The 19,122-nt window shown below is 41.3% G+C and overlaps 1 protein-coding gene across 1 annotated transcript in view; it reads right to left on the bottom strand.

Annotated features, from left to right (window-relative positions):
- The window catches only part of LOC136863829 (beta-alanine transporter-like), a 767,558-nt gene that overhangs the window by 723,095 nt on the left and 25,341 nt on the right, over positions 1 to 19,122 (bottom strand). The window contains exon 3 of the mRNA XM_068226105.1: positions 5,903 to 5,994. Coding sequence (XP_068082206.1) covers positions 5,903 to 5,994 — 92 coding nt within the window. The remainder of the gene's footprint in view (positions 1 to 5,902; positions 5,995 to 19,122) is intronic.

The following is a 19,122-nucleotide window of genomic DNA, read 5'->3' as shown; positions in this document are numbered from 1 at the left end:
GGCAAGATATGGATACCCATAAGGAAAGGAAAAACCCCACAACATAACCAGGGGAAAATAAAGGAAATGAGCGTAAATGAGCTCCAGAAAAAAGTAATCAATCACACCCAACACGGGCTACATCAAAACCACGGAGCAATATCACAAGGGGCTGTCCACCATATCAAATCATGCACATCATCTCTCCAAAAAACAATCATCATCACCAAGGATACCATAACGAATTGTTATACATGGCGAGAACTAATCCCGTAGGGGGACCAACAATGGTACGAAAATGGAGGCAAAATAAACAACAGGCCATCCCCAAACACACGCCACAACCAAAATGATAAACAAAAGGAATAAATTTAAGGAACGAGATACAAATTTGGCACGAAAGAAAAACCACCATGATAATCCTTACTGGAACTCCCATGTAATAACCCAGTTTTTAAAACAAACATAATTTAGAAACAGAAGAACAGCAAAAGTTGGTAATAATAATAATAATAATAATAACCAAAACAATGTCCTATATTCTTTTTCTTTACAATTTTGCCCCAAAACACACTAAATCCCATAATGTAAACGTTAAACAGTACGTGTTTAAATAAAGGTAAACTAAAACAATTTTAACCCGATCATAGTATTACAAAGTGTTCATAAAATTTTCACAAGAATGTTTATCATAATTTTACGGTGCACACCACTTATTTTATGATAAAAGGGTTTCTTCGAAGAAATTCCTGAAGTAATTCACCGCCGATGAAAATAGCAATGTAAATAAAGATGTAGACTTACAGTTTGGTTGCTCCAGCAGTGGAAAAGTTTCAAACATGGCCTAGCCATGCTAGTTTACCAGACGAAGGTTTCAAGAATTTTAAGGAAAGACACAAATCTTCTTTGAGAGGATGAAAAAAGGACCTCCTGAGGGTGTGGAGCACAACCCTCCACCTCATATACTATTATCCGTAGTCCATGCCGCTACTCCAGTACATAACGCGGCGACAAATACAGAAGCGTCTTCTCTCCATGATGGGACCTCAGCGAGAGCGAGACTTCGCTTTCATTCCTCTCTGGGGTCGAGAGTATTTCAAAATGGCCGACTCAAAACGTTGATTGGACAGAGCAAGACAAAGGGGGAGAGCAGCGGATAGTTGCCACTACTGCCCTAAGGTGGCAGTAACAACCAGGGCTTATAAGAGTTACAAGAATTAAACATAACTAGGCGAAGCATAAGAAGTAATTGTGAGAACACAGTTTAGGTTGTAGAATAATTGACACAAATTTCTACGCCGTAACAGCCCATGCGGAAACGTAGGTGGAGAGGAGACTAATACAAAACCTCGGTTTCTGCCTCCCCCCCTTAGCTTTTCATATTTCCATACGTCACAAATTTGAGGTAGTCCAGTGTTTAAAATTAAGCTAATTTTTTGGTGTTCCAGTCCACAATAAATAACAATCACTGGTACCGAGTCCAACTTCAGATACCCATTGTATGCAGAAGTGAAGGCATTCCTAAATCGGCAACGTTCATAATTCACCACCAATCACACAATGAAGTTAATAGAAGACTTAGTTCAAGGTCCCGAAGTTAACAGTTACCTTTAAACTTACACTGTGCTGCAACACTGTTTTCCTTTTGGAATCCACATTTCAGAATGAGTTCAGGCTTCAATTTTCCTACATGTTTTACACTAACTTCTCTTTAGATTTACTTTTCACATACCTTTTCATAGTAGAACACATAACCTTTACCATGCCCCAAATTCATCTGGAGTTTGAAGTTTTGAAATTTTTCACATAACTTGAACAAATATTTTTCGCTTGCCGACTTCAGTCACCTAACACACTCTTGATTATAAGAGAGTTTCAAAGGACCATTAAATATCAGTTATTTAAGTCCACTACAGTTCAGGATTGACCACTTAACACTTCTTACAATACAATTCCAAACTTTAAAACTTTTTTTTTACTAATCATCGGGTTGGTAATAAAGAAACGCACCATCAAGATTGTTTCTATTGCAGCCAAATGGGCCTCAATATATAATAGAAAAAACAAGCGCGTTTAGGGGGGAGGAAAAATGCAATATTGGTGAGTGATAATTACTTAAAATAATAAAATCTAAGTTATACTGCTCACATCATAAATAAGGCTGGCACTAGAGTATACCATTGGCTTAAGAAATTACCAAGAGGAGAAGATGCAAGCGTCCAAAACAAGACGAAGAAAACACTTAACAGAATCAATAAGATAGAACGTAACACCCGAAGAACATCAATTACACCGGGAGGAAGGGACATACGCAGGGAAGTGCCCAAGAGCATAAGAATAAACAAATGGAGGATAAGGGAAGGAACTTTACCTAACAGAAAATTTTCCCCTTTTAAAATTATGATCCAATATTACAAGAAATAGAGAATTCACATGCACACTACCATACAGCAATACAAGATTAAGGCAGTCACCCAAGCACAATCACGATCTATTCCTTCTAAAATCTTCTTTCATCGCTCAACTTTTGTCGTCAAACTTATTGCGATTTGTACGTGTAGCGAATTGCACGACCGTGGCTTGCACGACATTGTCAGTAGTTTCTCCAAAGTTTGTGTGTTAAGAGTCCGATCTTCTTCTTCTTTCTTAATCTGCTTACTCTCCAGGGTTGGTTTTTCCCTCGGACTAAGCAAGGGATCCCACCCCTACCGCCTCAAGGGCAGTGTCCTGGAATGTGAGACATTGGGTTGGAGGATAAAACTGGGGAGGATGACCAGTACCTCGCCCAGGCTGCCTCACCTGCTGTGCTGAACTTGTAAGGGAAGAGCAGATTGGAGGGGATAGACACGGAAGAGGGAAGGAGGCAGCCATGGTTTTAAGTTAGGTACCATCCCGGTATTTGCCTGGAGGAGAAGTTGGAAACCACAGAAAACCACTTCCAGGATGGTTAAGGGGACAGTCTAACCCACCTCTACTCAGTTGACCTCCCGAGGCTGAGTGGACCCCGTTTCAGCCCTCGTACTATTTTTCAAATTTCGTGGCAGAGCCCGGATTCAAACCCGGGCCTCCGGGAGTTGCAGCTAATCACACTAACCACTATACCACAGAGGCCGACTTATTACGATTTACTTCTGTATTTTACTCCTTAAAATGGGAGAGAGAGTAGACTTTGAAACAAGTCAGGATATTCAAAGGTAATGTTTAGAATAAATACAGGTAATGAATGCCGTTTGTGAATTGTTTTGGGATCATATAGATATCTTGTAGCCAATTGAGTTGAATTTGATGACAGAACGAACTATTAGTGAGAACATAGAATTAGGCAGATTTGAATTTTCGTCCGGGAAGAGTTGAAATGTCCCGTGGATTATGTGTTAATTATCCATGATGTGCGATCACACCAGACTAGTTCCACCATGCATCACCTGGTGCCAACATCACAAAATACGTTTTAAACACTTCCAAACATATCTATTATATTCTCAGTAATGGCAGATTTGTTAAAAAGCAGAAAATGGTTGGCATGACTTTTGAATCAACCACCGTATAAAAAAGTCCATAACCTTCAAGTAAGTCAAATTTCACCAGTCACGTGAAACGGGGGTACCTCGAATGTTACATCGGATATCGTAATAATAATAATAATAATAATAATAATAATAATAATAATAATAATAATAATAATAATAATAATAATAATAATAATAATAATACATTTTTGCTAGTGGTTTAACGACACGCTAACACATTGGAGGTTTTCGATGACACAAGAATGGGAAGGGGCTAGGAGTGGGAAGGAAGTGACTATGGTCTTAATGAATCTACAGCCCCAGCATTTGCCTGCTGTGAAAATGTGAAACGATGAATAATTATAATACTAATCCACGCTTGCGAAACTTTAACACATTATTTATATAAGAATGGAAGAACAAGTTGAAACTGAGTTGGAATAAGATCATTTTGGCTTCAGAAGAAATGTATGAACACGTGAAGCAATCCTGACTCTACGGCTCATCTTAGGGGATCGAATTAACAAGGAGAGGTCAGGTGCATAGCGTTCTTAGATCTAGAAAAAGCTTTCGATCATGTTGATTGGACCAAGCTATTTGAGATATTAAAGGACATCTGGCTCAGATACCAAGAAAGAAGAATTATCCGTACAAAGCCAGTCTGCAGTGATAGCAATCGAGAGCTTTGAAAACGAAGCAGGAATCAAAAAAAGTTGTGTGGCAAGGCTGCAGTTTATCCCCTTTCATTTTCAGCGGTTATATAGGCGGGAAAGGTATTCAAAGAGGAGAATGCAAAGGTAATCACAATCCAAGGAGAGTAAATGTAATCTCTGAGACTCGCTGATGATACTGTTATTTTATCGTAGTCTGCAGAGGATCTAGAGAGATTGCTGAATGGTATGGACAGAGTCTTGGTGAAGGAGTACGAGAGGAAAAAAATAAGTCCAAAACAATGGTAATGGAGTGCAGTGGAACAAAGTCTTATGATGCAGGAAATATTACATTAGAATATGAATTTTCAAAGGAAGTAGATGCATACTGATACTTCGGTTGTAAAATAACTAATGATGGCAGAAGTAGGGAGGACATAAAATGCAGACTAGTACAAGCAAGAAAGACCAATGCAGACACCTGTTGGGAAATGAGGGAAATACTAGTAAAGCAGACATGCTTATTCTTCAGTAGGGATGTTCATGATACTCATTGAAAGATTTATCACGAAATTACCTGTATCACGAATATACCTCCCTCAGCTCTACTTAGCAGAGTATGGTCTTCATTGATCTTTCTGTCCAATTTTTTCTCTCTGTTTAGTTAGTACATGTCATCCTTGTCCATACCCACAACTCTGCTGCTTCCATTTGAATATCGTTCCTTTTCTCCAACGTCAACATTTTTTTTTTTGCTATTTGCTTTACGTCGCACCGACATAGATAGGTCTTATGGCAACGATGGGATAGGAAAGGCCTAGGAATGGGATGGAAGCGGCCGTGGCCTTAATTAAGGTACATCCCCAGCATTTGCCTGGTGTGAAATTGGGAAACCACGGGAAACCATCTTCAGGACTGCCGACAGTGGGGTTCGAACCCACTATCTCCCGATTACTGGATACTGATGGCACTTAAGCGACTGCAGCTATCGAGCTCGGTCCAGTTTTTACTAACATACACCAAGGTGTTCAACACATACAGTAGGTTTTGACCATTTTCTCATTTCTATGTTCATGAACCTGCTGGCCAAAAAGGTCCTTTTATTTGTAAACGCTTTCGTTGCCAAGAAACATCTTTTATTTAGTGGGTTTCTCTGTTATCCTCTGTAATGTCGCTACCAAGGTACGAGTTCTGCTTTGTTTGTTTTATTCTTGAATTTCAATAATTATAAGGTTTGCGTTCAATGCTTCGGCATTTTTACTACCTAACAGTGCTTTTGTCTTATTTATGTTAATATTAGCCTTTATCGAGTCAGGAAATTGAATAATTAGTGAAGCAAAATTTTCATATTGATTTCTCTGGGTTAACTACGACTACAATGCCATTCGTAAATCTAATTCAATGAATCCTACGCCCTTCCCCTTACTAAACTCATATACCACGATTTAAATCCTCTCTGGCAGAGCTGAAAATCAAACTCAGCCCGAAAGTTGGGTAATCTAACAAGCTAACACAAAGACCAGCAGCCCAGCTTATTGACCTGTTTTCCTTTGTGATATTTGTCTCACGTTTGCATATCGTTTGAGTACTGATGAATTTGTCAGCTGATGAAACCAATGTTATTTTTAAACCAAATTTATATTTTCTACTTAATTCAATGATACAATATAGGAAACAGCAAGTCTATTCCATTAGCTAACATTATATTTCAGAAACATCCCGCTAATGGCTCCTTCAATATTAGTCAGCTTGAGGAAGGTTTACCAGCAGCCAGGTAGCTCGTACGAACTTGGTGTAGAGTTCGCGGTCAGACCACAACACGGAACTCGACAACTTCATGGTACACACAAAGAAGCCTGCGGGGGAGATGAGTTTTTCCGGAGAAAGTTCATGTTCCAGGGAATTCACAGATGGCTTCGTGGTTTAATCATTTCTTAAGACTTATGAATTTAACCTTGTACTATAATTTCTAATAATTTCTCTAGTAATGAGCACATCTCTGTTGGTAGACGAACAACACATTCATTACATTCTTTGCACAGTAGTGTGTACGAGGAGATATTTCCTTTGAAAAACAAGAAACTAGCCTTACAAACTGCTTCAAATTACTTCTAACAGGCGGCTTTCCATTATAAACCATCAATCATAGTTTCGAGAATGTCATGCTTATGTAAGACTTATCGTATTTTTTAAAACTCTTCAAATTACTTCCTTCCTTCGTTATTTCGTTCCGTCCTTCCTCCCTTCCTCCCTCACTTCCTCCTTCCTTTATTTCTTCCTTTCTTCCGTCAACCCATATTTCCTTTCATCCCTCCCTTCCTCCTTTCCCTTAATCCCCCTTTCCTTCCCCCCTTCTTTTCTCCTACCACATTTCTTCTTTCATTCTAAGCTTCCGCTCCACTTTACTCCCTCCTTTCTCGTCTGAGTCCTCTCCGACATAGCTGAATCTCAAACTCTCCCCGAACGCTGCGTAATCTAAACACCCTATCACGAAGGAAAGGACCATGGTTTATCGACCTGTTTCCTTTTGTGATGCCTATTCTCATTTTAATGCTCCGATCCCCCTTTACCTCTGTCTATGATTATATGCCTAAAACCCCTTTTTAGAGGTTAACAGAAGTTGATTTTTACCTCAAGGTGTGTTACAACAACAGCAGTAATAATGTCAGGCTGAGTGGCTCAGACGGTTCAGGCGCTGGCCTTCTGATCCCAACTTGGCAGTTTTGATCCTGGCTTAGTCCGGTGGTATTTGAAGATTCACATATATGTCAGCCTCGTGTCGGTAGATTTACTGGCACGTAAAAGAACTGCTGCGGGACAACATTTCGGCACCCCAGCGTCTCCCGAAAAGTGTCTAAAGTATTTAGTGGGACGTAAAATAATAAGAATAACAATAATAATATTCAATATCCCTTGAATTGCTACTGATCCTATCAGATGATGGATCTGTCGTAATTTTGCCCAGAAGGAGCTCTTTAGCACGTCCAAAACCAACGACACGTGGTTGTAGCATTTAAACGCCCTCGAATGTCTCAGACCGCAGACAGGATCGAATCTTCTATCATGGAAACAGGAGTACTACCAACAGTCAGTATGGATTATTTCTTGTCTGTGGTGTAGTGGTCATCGTGATTAGTTGCCACCCCTAGAGGCCCGGGTTCGATTCCGGCTCTGCCACGAAGTTTAAAAAATGGTACGAGGGCTGGAACGGTGTCCACTCAGCCTCGGGAGGTCAACTGAGTAGAGGTGGGTTCGATTGTCACCTTAGCCATCCTGGAAGTGGTTTTCCGTGGTTTCCAACTTCTCCTCCAGGCAAATGCCGGGATGGTACCTAACTTAAAACCATGGCTGCCTCCTTCCCTCTACCTTGTATATCCCCTCCAATCTTCTCTTCCCTCACAAGTTCAGCACAGCAGGTGAGGCAGCCTGAGCGAGGTACTGGTCATCCTCCCCAGTTGTATCCCCAACCCAATGTCTCACATTCCAGGACACTGCTCTTGAGGTGGTAGGGGTGGGATCCCTCGCTTAGTCCGAGGGAAAAACCAACCCTGAAGAGTAAGCAGATTAAGAAAGAAGAAGAAGATCGGACTATTAACACACAAACTTTGGAGAAAATACTGACAATATCGTGCAAGCCACGGTCGTGCAATTCGCTACACGTACAAATCGCAATAAGTTTGAAGACTACAGTTGAGCGATGAAAGAAGATTCTAGAAGGAAGAGATCGTGATTTTTTAAAGCAGACGGACCAGGTCCATCGCGTACTTCACGTTAAAGGGTCATGATATGAATACATTCAGTAAGGTGAGTACATTAAGTACAGTATATAGATTATTATTTTACTCCTACAGAGATATTTAACATTTGATTTGCTTTACGAGTGAATACAAAGGTTTTATTACTAAGCATACGATTTCAATGTATTGTACACCTTACGAAAAACAAGAGTTTTCAACCGGATGAATTAATGCTTATGTTTGCGTATTCGTGGTATTTTGCTGCTGAACCATAATTTTGACACCCCCCCCCACTCCTTTCCCAGCTCAATTTGAAGTTTCCAGTTCCCTGGAAGTGCCTCATTAATTTATGTCTATTTACATTTGAACATACAGTGTGATTCAGCAGCCCCTTCCAATATCGTTTGCTGCAGACCAACTAACGTGCACGTGGTTTTAGGGGTGCCATTCCCCTGCAGGCATACTGCATGGTACTAATGTTCAGTGTGCACATTTTGAACACGATTCTGAACCCTAGCGAAATGACATATTATCCGTTCGCAAAACATGACGCCTTGAAATCATCTAGCAACTTCCTTTTAACATGTAAATACGAGTACGTTAATGTGTCATGCCTCGTGACCGGGTTTAACGAAGAGGGGAATCACTGCATGAAACCTGGTAACAATGCAGTAGTCCGCCTCTGTGGTGTAGTGGTTAGAGTGATTAGCTTCCACCCTCGGAGGCCCGGGTTCGATTCCCGGCTCTGCCACGAAATTTGAAAAGTGGTACAAGGGCTGGAACGGGGTCCACTCAGCCTCGGGAGGTCAGCTGAGTAGAGGTGGGTTCCATTCCCACCTGAGCCATCCTGGAAGTGGTTTTCCGTTGTTTTCCACTTCTCCTCCAGGAAAATGCCGGGATTGTACCTAACTTAAGGCGACGGCCGCTTCCTTCCCTCTTCCTTGTCTATCCCTTTCAATCTTCCCATCCCCCACCACGGCCCCTGTTCAGCATAGCAGGTGAGGCCACCTGGGCGAAGTACTGGTCATCCTCTCCAGTTGTATCCCCCGACCCAATGTCTCGCGCTCCAGGACACTGCCCTTTAGGCGGTAGAGGTGGGATCCCTCGCCGAGTCCGAAGGAAAAACCAAACCTGGAGGGTGAGCAGATTAAGAAAAAATGAAAGAAAGAGCAGTGCAGTAATTAATGCCTTAAACACCGAACCGGATGGCGAATATCCTCTGCTCTCATCGTACTAGCAGCAGGTTTCCAGCAGTGTAGCGTAGCGGATGTGGTTAGGCATTCACCTACAAATCGTCGGAATGTGCCAGCGGTGATTCGAATCCTGCTCGTTAAAATATTTTTGCATCGGTACGATGTTTGAATACGTAAACACGCGCCCACGTTTGCCACATTCACACCGTGGAATGACGCTGTTATTTATCTTGTGCCCTGCGCATACTCCGGTGGTTACGGCCTGAATGTACTGTAATCACTGCTGTCATTCGGCATGTTTTCCACAGAGGAATACGTTGACATGCTCCTCATTTATGGTGAAGAAAATCTAAACGCGTGCAAGGCACTACATCTGTACCAGGAACGGTATCCCAACAGGCGACACCTGGTTGCTGCGACATTCCGCCGTGTTGAAAGACGCCTAAGGACAACAGGCGTGATTTCCAACCAGCCACCAGTCAGCGATAGGCCAGTTACATAGGGTGAAACAGGAGAGGTCGTTCTGGAGGCAGCTCGTAATAATCCACACATCAGTACAAGGGTGACTGCACGACAGGTGAACACCAGCCAACCGTCCGTCTGGCGAATACTGCATGAACATATCACTCATACCATCTTGAGCTACACCAAGAGCTCCATGGGTGCGACTTCGAAGCTCGGATGGAGTTCTGTCGGTGGCTATTACGAAGGCTGGACAATGATGCAGCATTCGTATCGCATATCTTGTTCTCGGACGAATCGCGCTTCCACAATAATTGGAACATCAATAGCCTCAACATGCACTATTGAAGTCCGGACAATCCTCACTGAGTGCGACAGGCGGACCATCAAGTACGATGGGTAGTGAATGTTTGGTGTGGAATCTTGGAGGATCGCCTGATTGGACCTTATTTCTTTGAGGGCCATTGGATGGGTCCGCGCTACCTGCACTTTCTGCGTCAGGAACTCCCACTGCTGCTGGAGGATGTTCTCATACACGATGGTTTGACGATGTGGTTGCAACAGATTGAAGCTCCACTAGATTATACTTTGCCCGTTCGTAACCATCTGAACGAGGAGTTGCAAGGGAAGTGGAAAGGACGAGGAGGCCCTGCTCCTTGGCTCGCCAGAGCACAGGATTTAACGCCGTTAGACTTCTTCTTGTGGGGACATTTGAAGAACGTCGTTTACACTCATGCGCCGGAAAACCGCGACCAGATCTGGCGTCTCATCGTGGACGCCTGCCGAGCAATTACACCTGGAATGCTTCAGCGCGAAAAACGATCTATCGGACACCGGACCCGAATATGCATAAACCAAAACGTTCATCACATCGAACATTTTCTGCGATAAAACATTGTCAGGGCAGTTCTGTTTCTATTATATTCGGTCAGTGTGCGTCCAGCCTGCTAACCAATCGTCCCTATTTAGGGCCACAAACACATTCATTCACACGCAATTTGCATGAAAGCGGTTATTGAACTTACAATGCATGCGGTAAGTATTAAACAAATATTTCAAAAATTTGTAATCCTCGGCCCGGACTCGAACCTCCAACCCGACATGCAAGCTCGTTCCTCCACGCCTTTACCAACAACACTAGTGTTCCGCAGGGCACACTGCGCAGCTTACAGTATGTGTTAGGTTTACTGCGGTCACAATAACAATTTAGTGTTTCGCCGGCGTGTCAGGTTAATATATCTAGAAGGCACACGCATGTCTTCCAGCGTTTAATACGACTATAATAACACGGCGTCCTGTCATGGTGATGCGGTAAATACCAAGATATCCAGTTGTGTTGTATGAGCATACCGGCAGGGCGGATGTTTTCAGGACGGAAGGAATATTGTGGGTTGCATAACACTACATTGGAAGGGGTGGCTAAATATCGTTGTATATTCTCATTTCTTCTCCTTCTTTATCTGTTTACAACCAGGGTAGGCTTTTCCCTCGGACTCAGCGAGGGATCGCAACTCTACCGCCTCAAGGGCAGTGTCCTGGAGCTTCAGACTCTGGATCGGGGGGTACAACTAAAGAGGATGACCAGTACCTCGCCTAGGCAGCCACACCTGCTATGCTCAACAGGGGCCTTTCGGGGGGATGGGAAGATTGGACGGGATAGACAAAGAAGAGGGAAGGAAGCGACCATGGCCTTAAGTTAGGTACCATCCCGACATTTGCCTGGTGGAGAAGTAGGAAACCACGGAAAACCACTTCCAGGATGGCTACGGTGGGAATCGAACCCACCTCTACTCAGTTGATCTCCAGAGGCTCAATGGGTACCGTTCCAGTCCTCGAACCACTTTTAAAATTGTTTTGGCAGAGTCGGGAATCGAAACCGGGCCTCCGAGGGTGGCAGCTAATCACACTACCCACTACACCTTTCGACTGCCATTTATTAGTAGGCTATAGATTATCTCAATATATTGAAAAAATTGCAAAACTGTTCTCTGGGTTTGATATTAAAAAGTAACTTCTCTTTTCAAGAAACTGTATGTCATCGCTTGGGAAAATAAGTTTCCGAGTTTGAGCTGTTTTGCTCCTAACTCTAAGTTTAGAATTATTTCGAACCGCGCATCCCCCCGTCTCGGAGCGTTGGGAATTTTCAAATTTTTTAGAGCTCTTGGGTATAAGAGGTTCGCTGTTCTCTGGTGACATGTTTTTCAAGTTCCTAGTGTGCCTGGAAATGCCTAATTAACTCAAGTCTATTGTCACTTTTACATCTACATTTAAACATCCCTACACTTCATCACTCATTTATTTCTGTAGATACTAAATATACTACAACATTATGCAATACTATGGTTAACCATTCTAATTCTCACATTCCGGAACACTATACATAATGGGATACTACAGTTTTACCATTGTAATTGGCACAAGTTTGTATAAATTTCAATAGAAGAATTTATCACCACCATTGTTAAGTTTTCATTGACGTTTACAACAGAAAACTGAGTATATTCATTACTTTATAATAAATCATATTCGTAATCGGTAAAATTGGTGTGAATACAGAGTCTTTACAAAGGAAAACAGAACTATCTAAAATATGGACATCCAACTCTAGTTCTACAATGCAACCCATATATTGTTGTTGCAACTCTATACTGCTTTACGCCAGGTGAGGGATTAGTTGACAAATACCACCTGTAGCGCAGTGTTAAGTTACTGTATATTTAGAGCCATACCTTTTTCGCAGTAATTCATGTTCCATTTGGTGGAGAGGATTACTTTTAGTGTTATTTCGCGAAATAGGGCTTGAACCATCGCTTGAATTTCGCTATAATCAATTTCTACAATTATTCATAAAAAGTCTCGTTAATGCGATTTCTGAATTATTTGTGTGAAAGAGATATATAAATAGAAACAGTATAGATAATCTTGCCATTGATGCTTTCACGGTCCGTACTTATAGACATGATAATGTATGGCTTTTGGGTTTATGCCGTGTCAAGAAAATAAGGTGAAATTCTTTACGGTTCGCAGAGAACTGTGCTCTGAGTCATCAGAAGAAATTCTCGATTGTCCACGAAAAAGGCTTCTTCATTCATTATTCCTACAATATTGGCTTTTCGTCGCACCGATACAGATAGGTCTCATGACGACGATGGGATAGGAAAAGCCTAGGAGTTGGAAGTAAATGGCTGTGGCCTTAATTAAGGTACAGCCCTAGCATTTGCCTGGTGTGAAAATGGGAAATTACGGAAAACCGTCTTCACGGCTGCCGACAGTGAAGTTCGAACCTACTATCTCACGGATGCAAGGCCACAGCTGCGCGCTCCTAACCGCACGGCCAACTCGCCCGGTTCATTATTCCTTATATAATTTTTATTGGGACTATAGTAATAATGCGCTAACCAAGATAACGCAATACATGACACTTTCATCCCATATGGTCATACCATAGGAATTTCCTAAACTATTAAAACTTAAAGGTATCTGTCGAATCGAGAAATACTTATTGTTTCCATTCTCTTCACATACAATTGATATTCCAATATCATTTCAAGCTCGTTGCAGTTTCGCACATATCCCAAAATAAGTAAATTTCGCCTTAAACTGGCCTTGTCGCTTTAATTCGCGGAAACGGAATTGCTAATTTTTGCAAAAGAATCAGGTAATTCATTAAGATATATCAGAATCGCTTCAAATTATATTTTGTCACATTTTTCGTTAATGCGAAGAAATCACGCTTCTAGTAATATTGTATTCAGAGGTTCAAGAGTAAGTATTCACAAAGCGGAACAGCTCTTCATTCATCGTTTCTGAAATCAAAACATACAGCATTCTCGCATTATTTTAACTCTCAGACAAATATTTTCCATACTTTACTCTTACGTTAGCCGGGCTGAGTGGCTCAGACGGTTAAGGCGCTGGCCTTCTAACCCCAACTTGGCAGGTTCGATCCTGGCTCAGTCCGGTGGTATTTGAAGGTGCTCAAATACGACAGCCCCGTGTCGGTAGATTTACTGGCACGTAAAAGAACTCCTGCGGGACTAAATTCCGGCACCTCGGCGTCTCCGAAGACCTTAAAAAGTAGTTAGTGGGACGTAAAGCAAATAACATTATTATTACTCTTACATTATTTCTTTCCTTTCTTGAGATTCCCTCCATAGGCTCTCTTGTTTTGGAATTATTTCCTACGTGTATAGAAGAATGTAACTGTTTCTTGAATAACCAACAGGTTAAACTTAATTTTGAACTGGGCCAGGGATATAACTAGAATGGCCACTTTAAAAATGATTCTTTACCACTGTAAATAAGCCACCAGCTAGAGCCTATGGACTGACAGATCATGTAGGGAACTTCCCATTTTCTCCACATGCGAGTACAACTCCTGGTTGTGCCGTCTCCTAAACTCGCCGTTGTCCTTGACTTGACCTAGGATTTTCTTCAAAATCTTCCTTTCCTTGGCCTCCAATTTCTCCATCATGCCTTTTTTGTTCATGGCGAGACATTCCGCTGCATATAGATCCTCTGGCCGGATGACAGTGCAATAGAGTTTGATTTTGACATTCAGAGATATAGATCGTTTGCTATAGACATTTTTAGTCAGATGGTAAGCCATTTCAATATTATTCATGCGTGATGCAAAGGCTTCCTTTTCGGACATGTTAGGTTCTATCCATTCACTAAGATACTTAAATTTTTCAACCCGCTTGACTTTTCCAAGTGTCCCTTCTAGCTCACCTGGCGCCAGTTTGATGTTTGTAATGAATTTCGCCTTCTCAAAGGAGATCTGGAGGCCCGCCTTTGCAGCTGTGTTTTATTACACGTATTATTATTATTATTATTATTATTATTATTATTATTATTATTCAAGGAAGGCAGCCCTACTTTACCTGAAGTATGTTTAGGATATAGTTTATAAGAATACAGTATTACATGTTATTAATGCATTACGTAGTAGAATAAAAAATTGCAAAGGATATTACAATGAGTCGAAAACATTATCTATGAAACACTTAAAAGCTGAATATATAAGAAACGGGCGGGGAAAATTTTACATTGCAGTAGCTCAGGTGTCCTAACACATGGTTCGTTTTGATAGCATGTAGTGGACAATGAAAAATATGATCTACTGTTTGTTTTGATTGACACTTACAAAGGTATCCCTCTGGTGATTGTTTTTAAATCGTTGAAAATACAGTAACCTGTAAATTTACCATGTCCACCAGTAAAATGTGTTAAGTATGTAAGCGAATTCGAAGAATTTTGATGAAAATTTTTTAATATTAAATGGAACTGCACAAACGTTTTCTTGGGAAATGGAACGGATCTGGCCATTTCTTCACGAAACGGAACAATATAACCTACTTCATCACCACATGGAAGAGCTTTCTGATTCAATTCAATTCTTGATTATATTGTATTGTACCTGAATGATACTAACGTATTATCTTTTTTTCTTGCTATTTGATTTACGTCGCACCGACACAGATAGGTCTTATGGCGACGATGGTACAGGAAAGGCCTAGGAATGGGAAGGAAGCGGCCGTGGCCTTAATTAAGGTAAATCCCCAGCATTTGCCTGGTGTGAAAATGGGAAACCACAGAAAACCATCTTCAGGGTTGCCAAAAGTGGGGTTCGAACCCACTATCTTCCGGATGCGAGCTCACAGCTGCGCGCCCCTCTCAGCACGGCCATCTCGCCCGTTTAATGCATTATCAGCTGAAGAAATGTGACAATAATACTGAAAGAGTACTTTCTAAGTTATCGACTGCCCCAGCAATGTATTAACAAAGAAAACGTGCAAGTTCTCACGAGTTTCTGAAGAAAGTTTTTCATTTCTTTCCAGATACTCGTACGGAAACGTTCCCTCAGTGAAAAACACTCTCCAACCCGTGAGATATGAAGTATTGGAAAGAAAATATATAACAAATAGAATATAGCCTGGGAGAACTCACTGCAGCAGAAAACTACATCCACAAACTCTTGCTACTTATCGAGTCTCTTTGTGCAACAGATGGGACGTGAGGACCAAGAATAACGACAAGTAAAGAAGTGTGGGGATGTTGGAGGGAGGTGGGTGTAGGGGCCGAAGACGGTCGTGTTGGCGCATCTCAAGTTTATAGAAACAGAAAATGTCTTGGGATTATCGTATGACAAATATACTTTAGGCTGCACGCATCTGCACCCTACTTCATCTTCTTCAACAAGCTGTTCTTGTGGGAGCTTCCCCTCGTTCCAGCTATTTATAGTCATATTGAAGCAAAATGCCATTATTTATCAGCGTGTCAAAAGAAGTTTCTGAAGTTTTGTGCTCAGTTAGGATATTGGAGAAAAGCTGAGCCCGCTAGGAAACGCCTTACTTCGTTTCCGTGTGGCTTCAAATTTTCGTCCTGCAAAATTTTCTCCATTCGGTTCAAACTACATGAATTTCGACTGATGAATTTATAATAGGTGCAACTTTGATCTTAATCATGAATTCGCGTGTCAACTGTGATCGTAAAGAGCTGTAATAACCAGCATAAAATTTACAGAAATAAAATGGGTAAACTTGATAACCCACTCCGCTACTATTCTCCGTGAGGGCTTTCATTACTGTTTTTTATTTTAACTGTAGTTTAAAGTTAAAGAAGAAGCATAATAACAACACAACAACCAAACGCTAGGCAACAGAGGAAAACCATGGATGTTACAGATAGAAGAGTGTTTCCCAGAATATCAAAGAAAATCAGTTTAACAAATAGATGTATTGAGACACAAGAAAAGGTACAGGACGTTGCATTTTTTAACCGTGACAAACGATAGGAAAACGTTTACAAAATTTCAGATAAAGCATGACAGCATTCCAATGATTACATATCATTTGAGTGAGATTTCGTCAAGTACAGACTGAAATGCATAGAAATGATCTTTTCCAACCAAGTTTGAAGAAGATAGAGAATGCAACATTTTAAGGAAACACAGATGGACAATAAAAGAGGACACTGCTACGTTAAAATGACATAGAGGCATAGAGACTCCACAACATTCTCAAATGATATTTATGAGTCCAATTCGATGGCATAGTCTAACTATAAAACACAGAGCGGACGAAGTCTGATTAAGAGAATACTAAAAAAACAGCCCACAAATACGAAGGATGAACAGTCTACAATCTTTAACGAAACAACCTTTCTTCACAGTAAATTTATACAAACAGCCTTGAGGTACAAGATTTCTGAAGCATTGAACAAAATTATGTCCAGTTTCTCAAAAGCCACAAAATTGGAAGAGCATAATAAGTTACATGAATTAAGAATCCATCGGCTAAATTATCGATTCAGAGATCGAGTTCAAACACTCGATAAGTTTAGACATCAGAATCTAAAAATATAAGTTTAAGTTACTCTACTTCAATATGCATGCAGGCATGGAGAAGTCATGGACTAGATTAGAAATCTAGAGCAATATGATCAAGACGATCTTCTCTCAGCGTCTCTCTCCCCCAACAGTCGAAACGTGTCTCGATGAGAAGGCCGTATGAGGCAATATACAGCGTGTTAGGGGTATACCTGCAGATATTTCTTCTAGCAATGGAGAACGATGTGACTTTTAGTAATCCTCGGAAGTTGTTTTCGAGAGCAAAGAGGTACGATATTTTTAGAATAGGTAGTATGCCTTGTTCTTTTGAATGAATAGCTTATCTTTGATAACAGGCGAGTCACGCGCCATCCATGCCAAACTGGTTTCTGTTTATGTTCACGAGCAAATGTACTACTGTAACAGCTGAACGCTACTATGCAATGCACGAGATGTTAAGTAACATACTTGTCAAACTGGTTTTACAGTATATTTAAGAGCAACTGAACTACGATAACAGCTGAAGGCGGCTACCACAGTAGTGTATACCATGTTACGTTACGTTCTCGCTAGACTGGTTTTGCTGTTGGTAGTATTTAGTTTCCGTCTTAGGGGCTTCAGACAACTCTGGTCATCGGTTTCGGACCCTGGAGATATATCGAATTCTCAGCGTTAATACTGGTTCATTTGCTGTTACGTCCTTTAAGGGATTCGGATGTCTGTGGTCATCAGCCCCGTGGTCTAGTGAGTATGGAAATGACCTGTAAACCTGTATCGGTGCGGGACTTGTACGAGCGTGTGATATAATTATTGGTTGGGATAGGCGCGCCGGGTCGTGAAATACGGTACGATCCACGTTGTGCATTGCGTAAAGGTAGAAGAAAGAGGGCAGTTCCTTACGCCAACGAAAGCAGTCATGGGATAGGACGTCCAAATGAGTAGCATCGGAATTGAATTATCGAAACACATCGAACGTTTAGTTTCAAAAGAATAACGGACATGTTATACAACTAAATAAATTAAACGTACCTACATTTCGTGCCTCCTTCCGGGCTGAGTGGCTCAGACGGTTGAGGTGTCGGCCTTCTGACTCCAACTTTGCAGGTTCCAACCTGGCCCAGTCCGGTGGTATTTGAAGGTGCTCAAATACATCAGTCTCGTGTCAAAAGAACTCCTGTGGAACTAAATTCCGGCACCTCCGCGCCTCCGAAAACCGTAAAAGTAGTTAGTGGGACGTAAATCAATTATTATTATTATTATTATTATTATTATTATTATTATTATTACCAGGTCATTAAAAGTTGAAATACGTGAATGAACATAGTAAAATCTGCGTGGTTTAAGAGGAAACAAGATGAGATGTACGTCACGTGAGGCAACATCGGTCGCAGTAGTTGACTACAGATTACTATGCCTAAGACGAGAACCAGTTCAAGCTCCTGGTGATGAGTCGGCTGTAATCTCGTATTGTGTATAAACATACACATCAACAAATCTAAGAACCATAAACAAGGCTACAGGTTAGAGACATGTAGCTATTAACCTGAACGCCAGGCCGACGGTCCAGGTGGACGGTAATAAGAATATCTCGAATAGAAAAGCAAGGATTTACGAACGTACACGAAAACGCCCGTGTACGAAAAAATGTACCTATGTTAAACATTACGGTACAACAGTTTAGAAAACAAAAATATACAGATTGCCTTACACTAAAAGAAATTTTAAACTTTCTTTTGTAAATTAACAAAACACTCTAGGCAACCTTCTTAAGTTAAATGTTAACTTATCGTTCCTATTTCAGTAGTGATGAATATAAAACAATCATTTTATTTAAACTTTATAAGTGATAATAATGATGATGATGATAACGATTGCTGTTTTCTCCAGGAAGGACGTGGGTTCGAATCCCCGTCAGGAAGTTGCAAAATTTACGAACCCAGATTTCCAGTTCCGGAGGTGCATATGGCCCTGAGATTCACTCAGCCTACACCAAAAATGAGTACAAAGTTAATTCCTGGGGGCAAAGGCGGCCAGGCGTAAAGCTAACCACTCTACCCCATGACATGCCGAGGGTACGAATGGTGGAAACCTTTACCTTCCACCCCTCCACGGGCCTTCATGGCCTGTATGGAGATGACTTTGCTTTGCTTTCTATCGTGTAAAATCCACGTGGTTCTGCGTAGTCGAAGCGACACGTCCTCTGAAAGCTCCAGTAACGTACTGTATCTACAGGAGCAAGGTAACATTAATAAAAAGATGATT

The sequence above is a fragment of the Anabrus simplex genome, chromosome 2 (assembly GCF_040414725.1).
Source record: "Anabrus simplex isolate iqAnaSimp1 chromosome 2, ASM4041472v1, whole genome shotgun sequence".
In the NCBI taxonomy this organism is placed as follows: domain Eukaryota; kingdom Metazoa; phylum Arthropoda; class Insecta; order Orthoptera; family Tettigoniidae; genus Anabrus; species Anabrus simplex.
The sequence above is the reverse complement of the archived record's forward strand: the minus strand, read 5'-3'. Positions and strand labels throughout refer to the sequence as shown.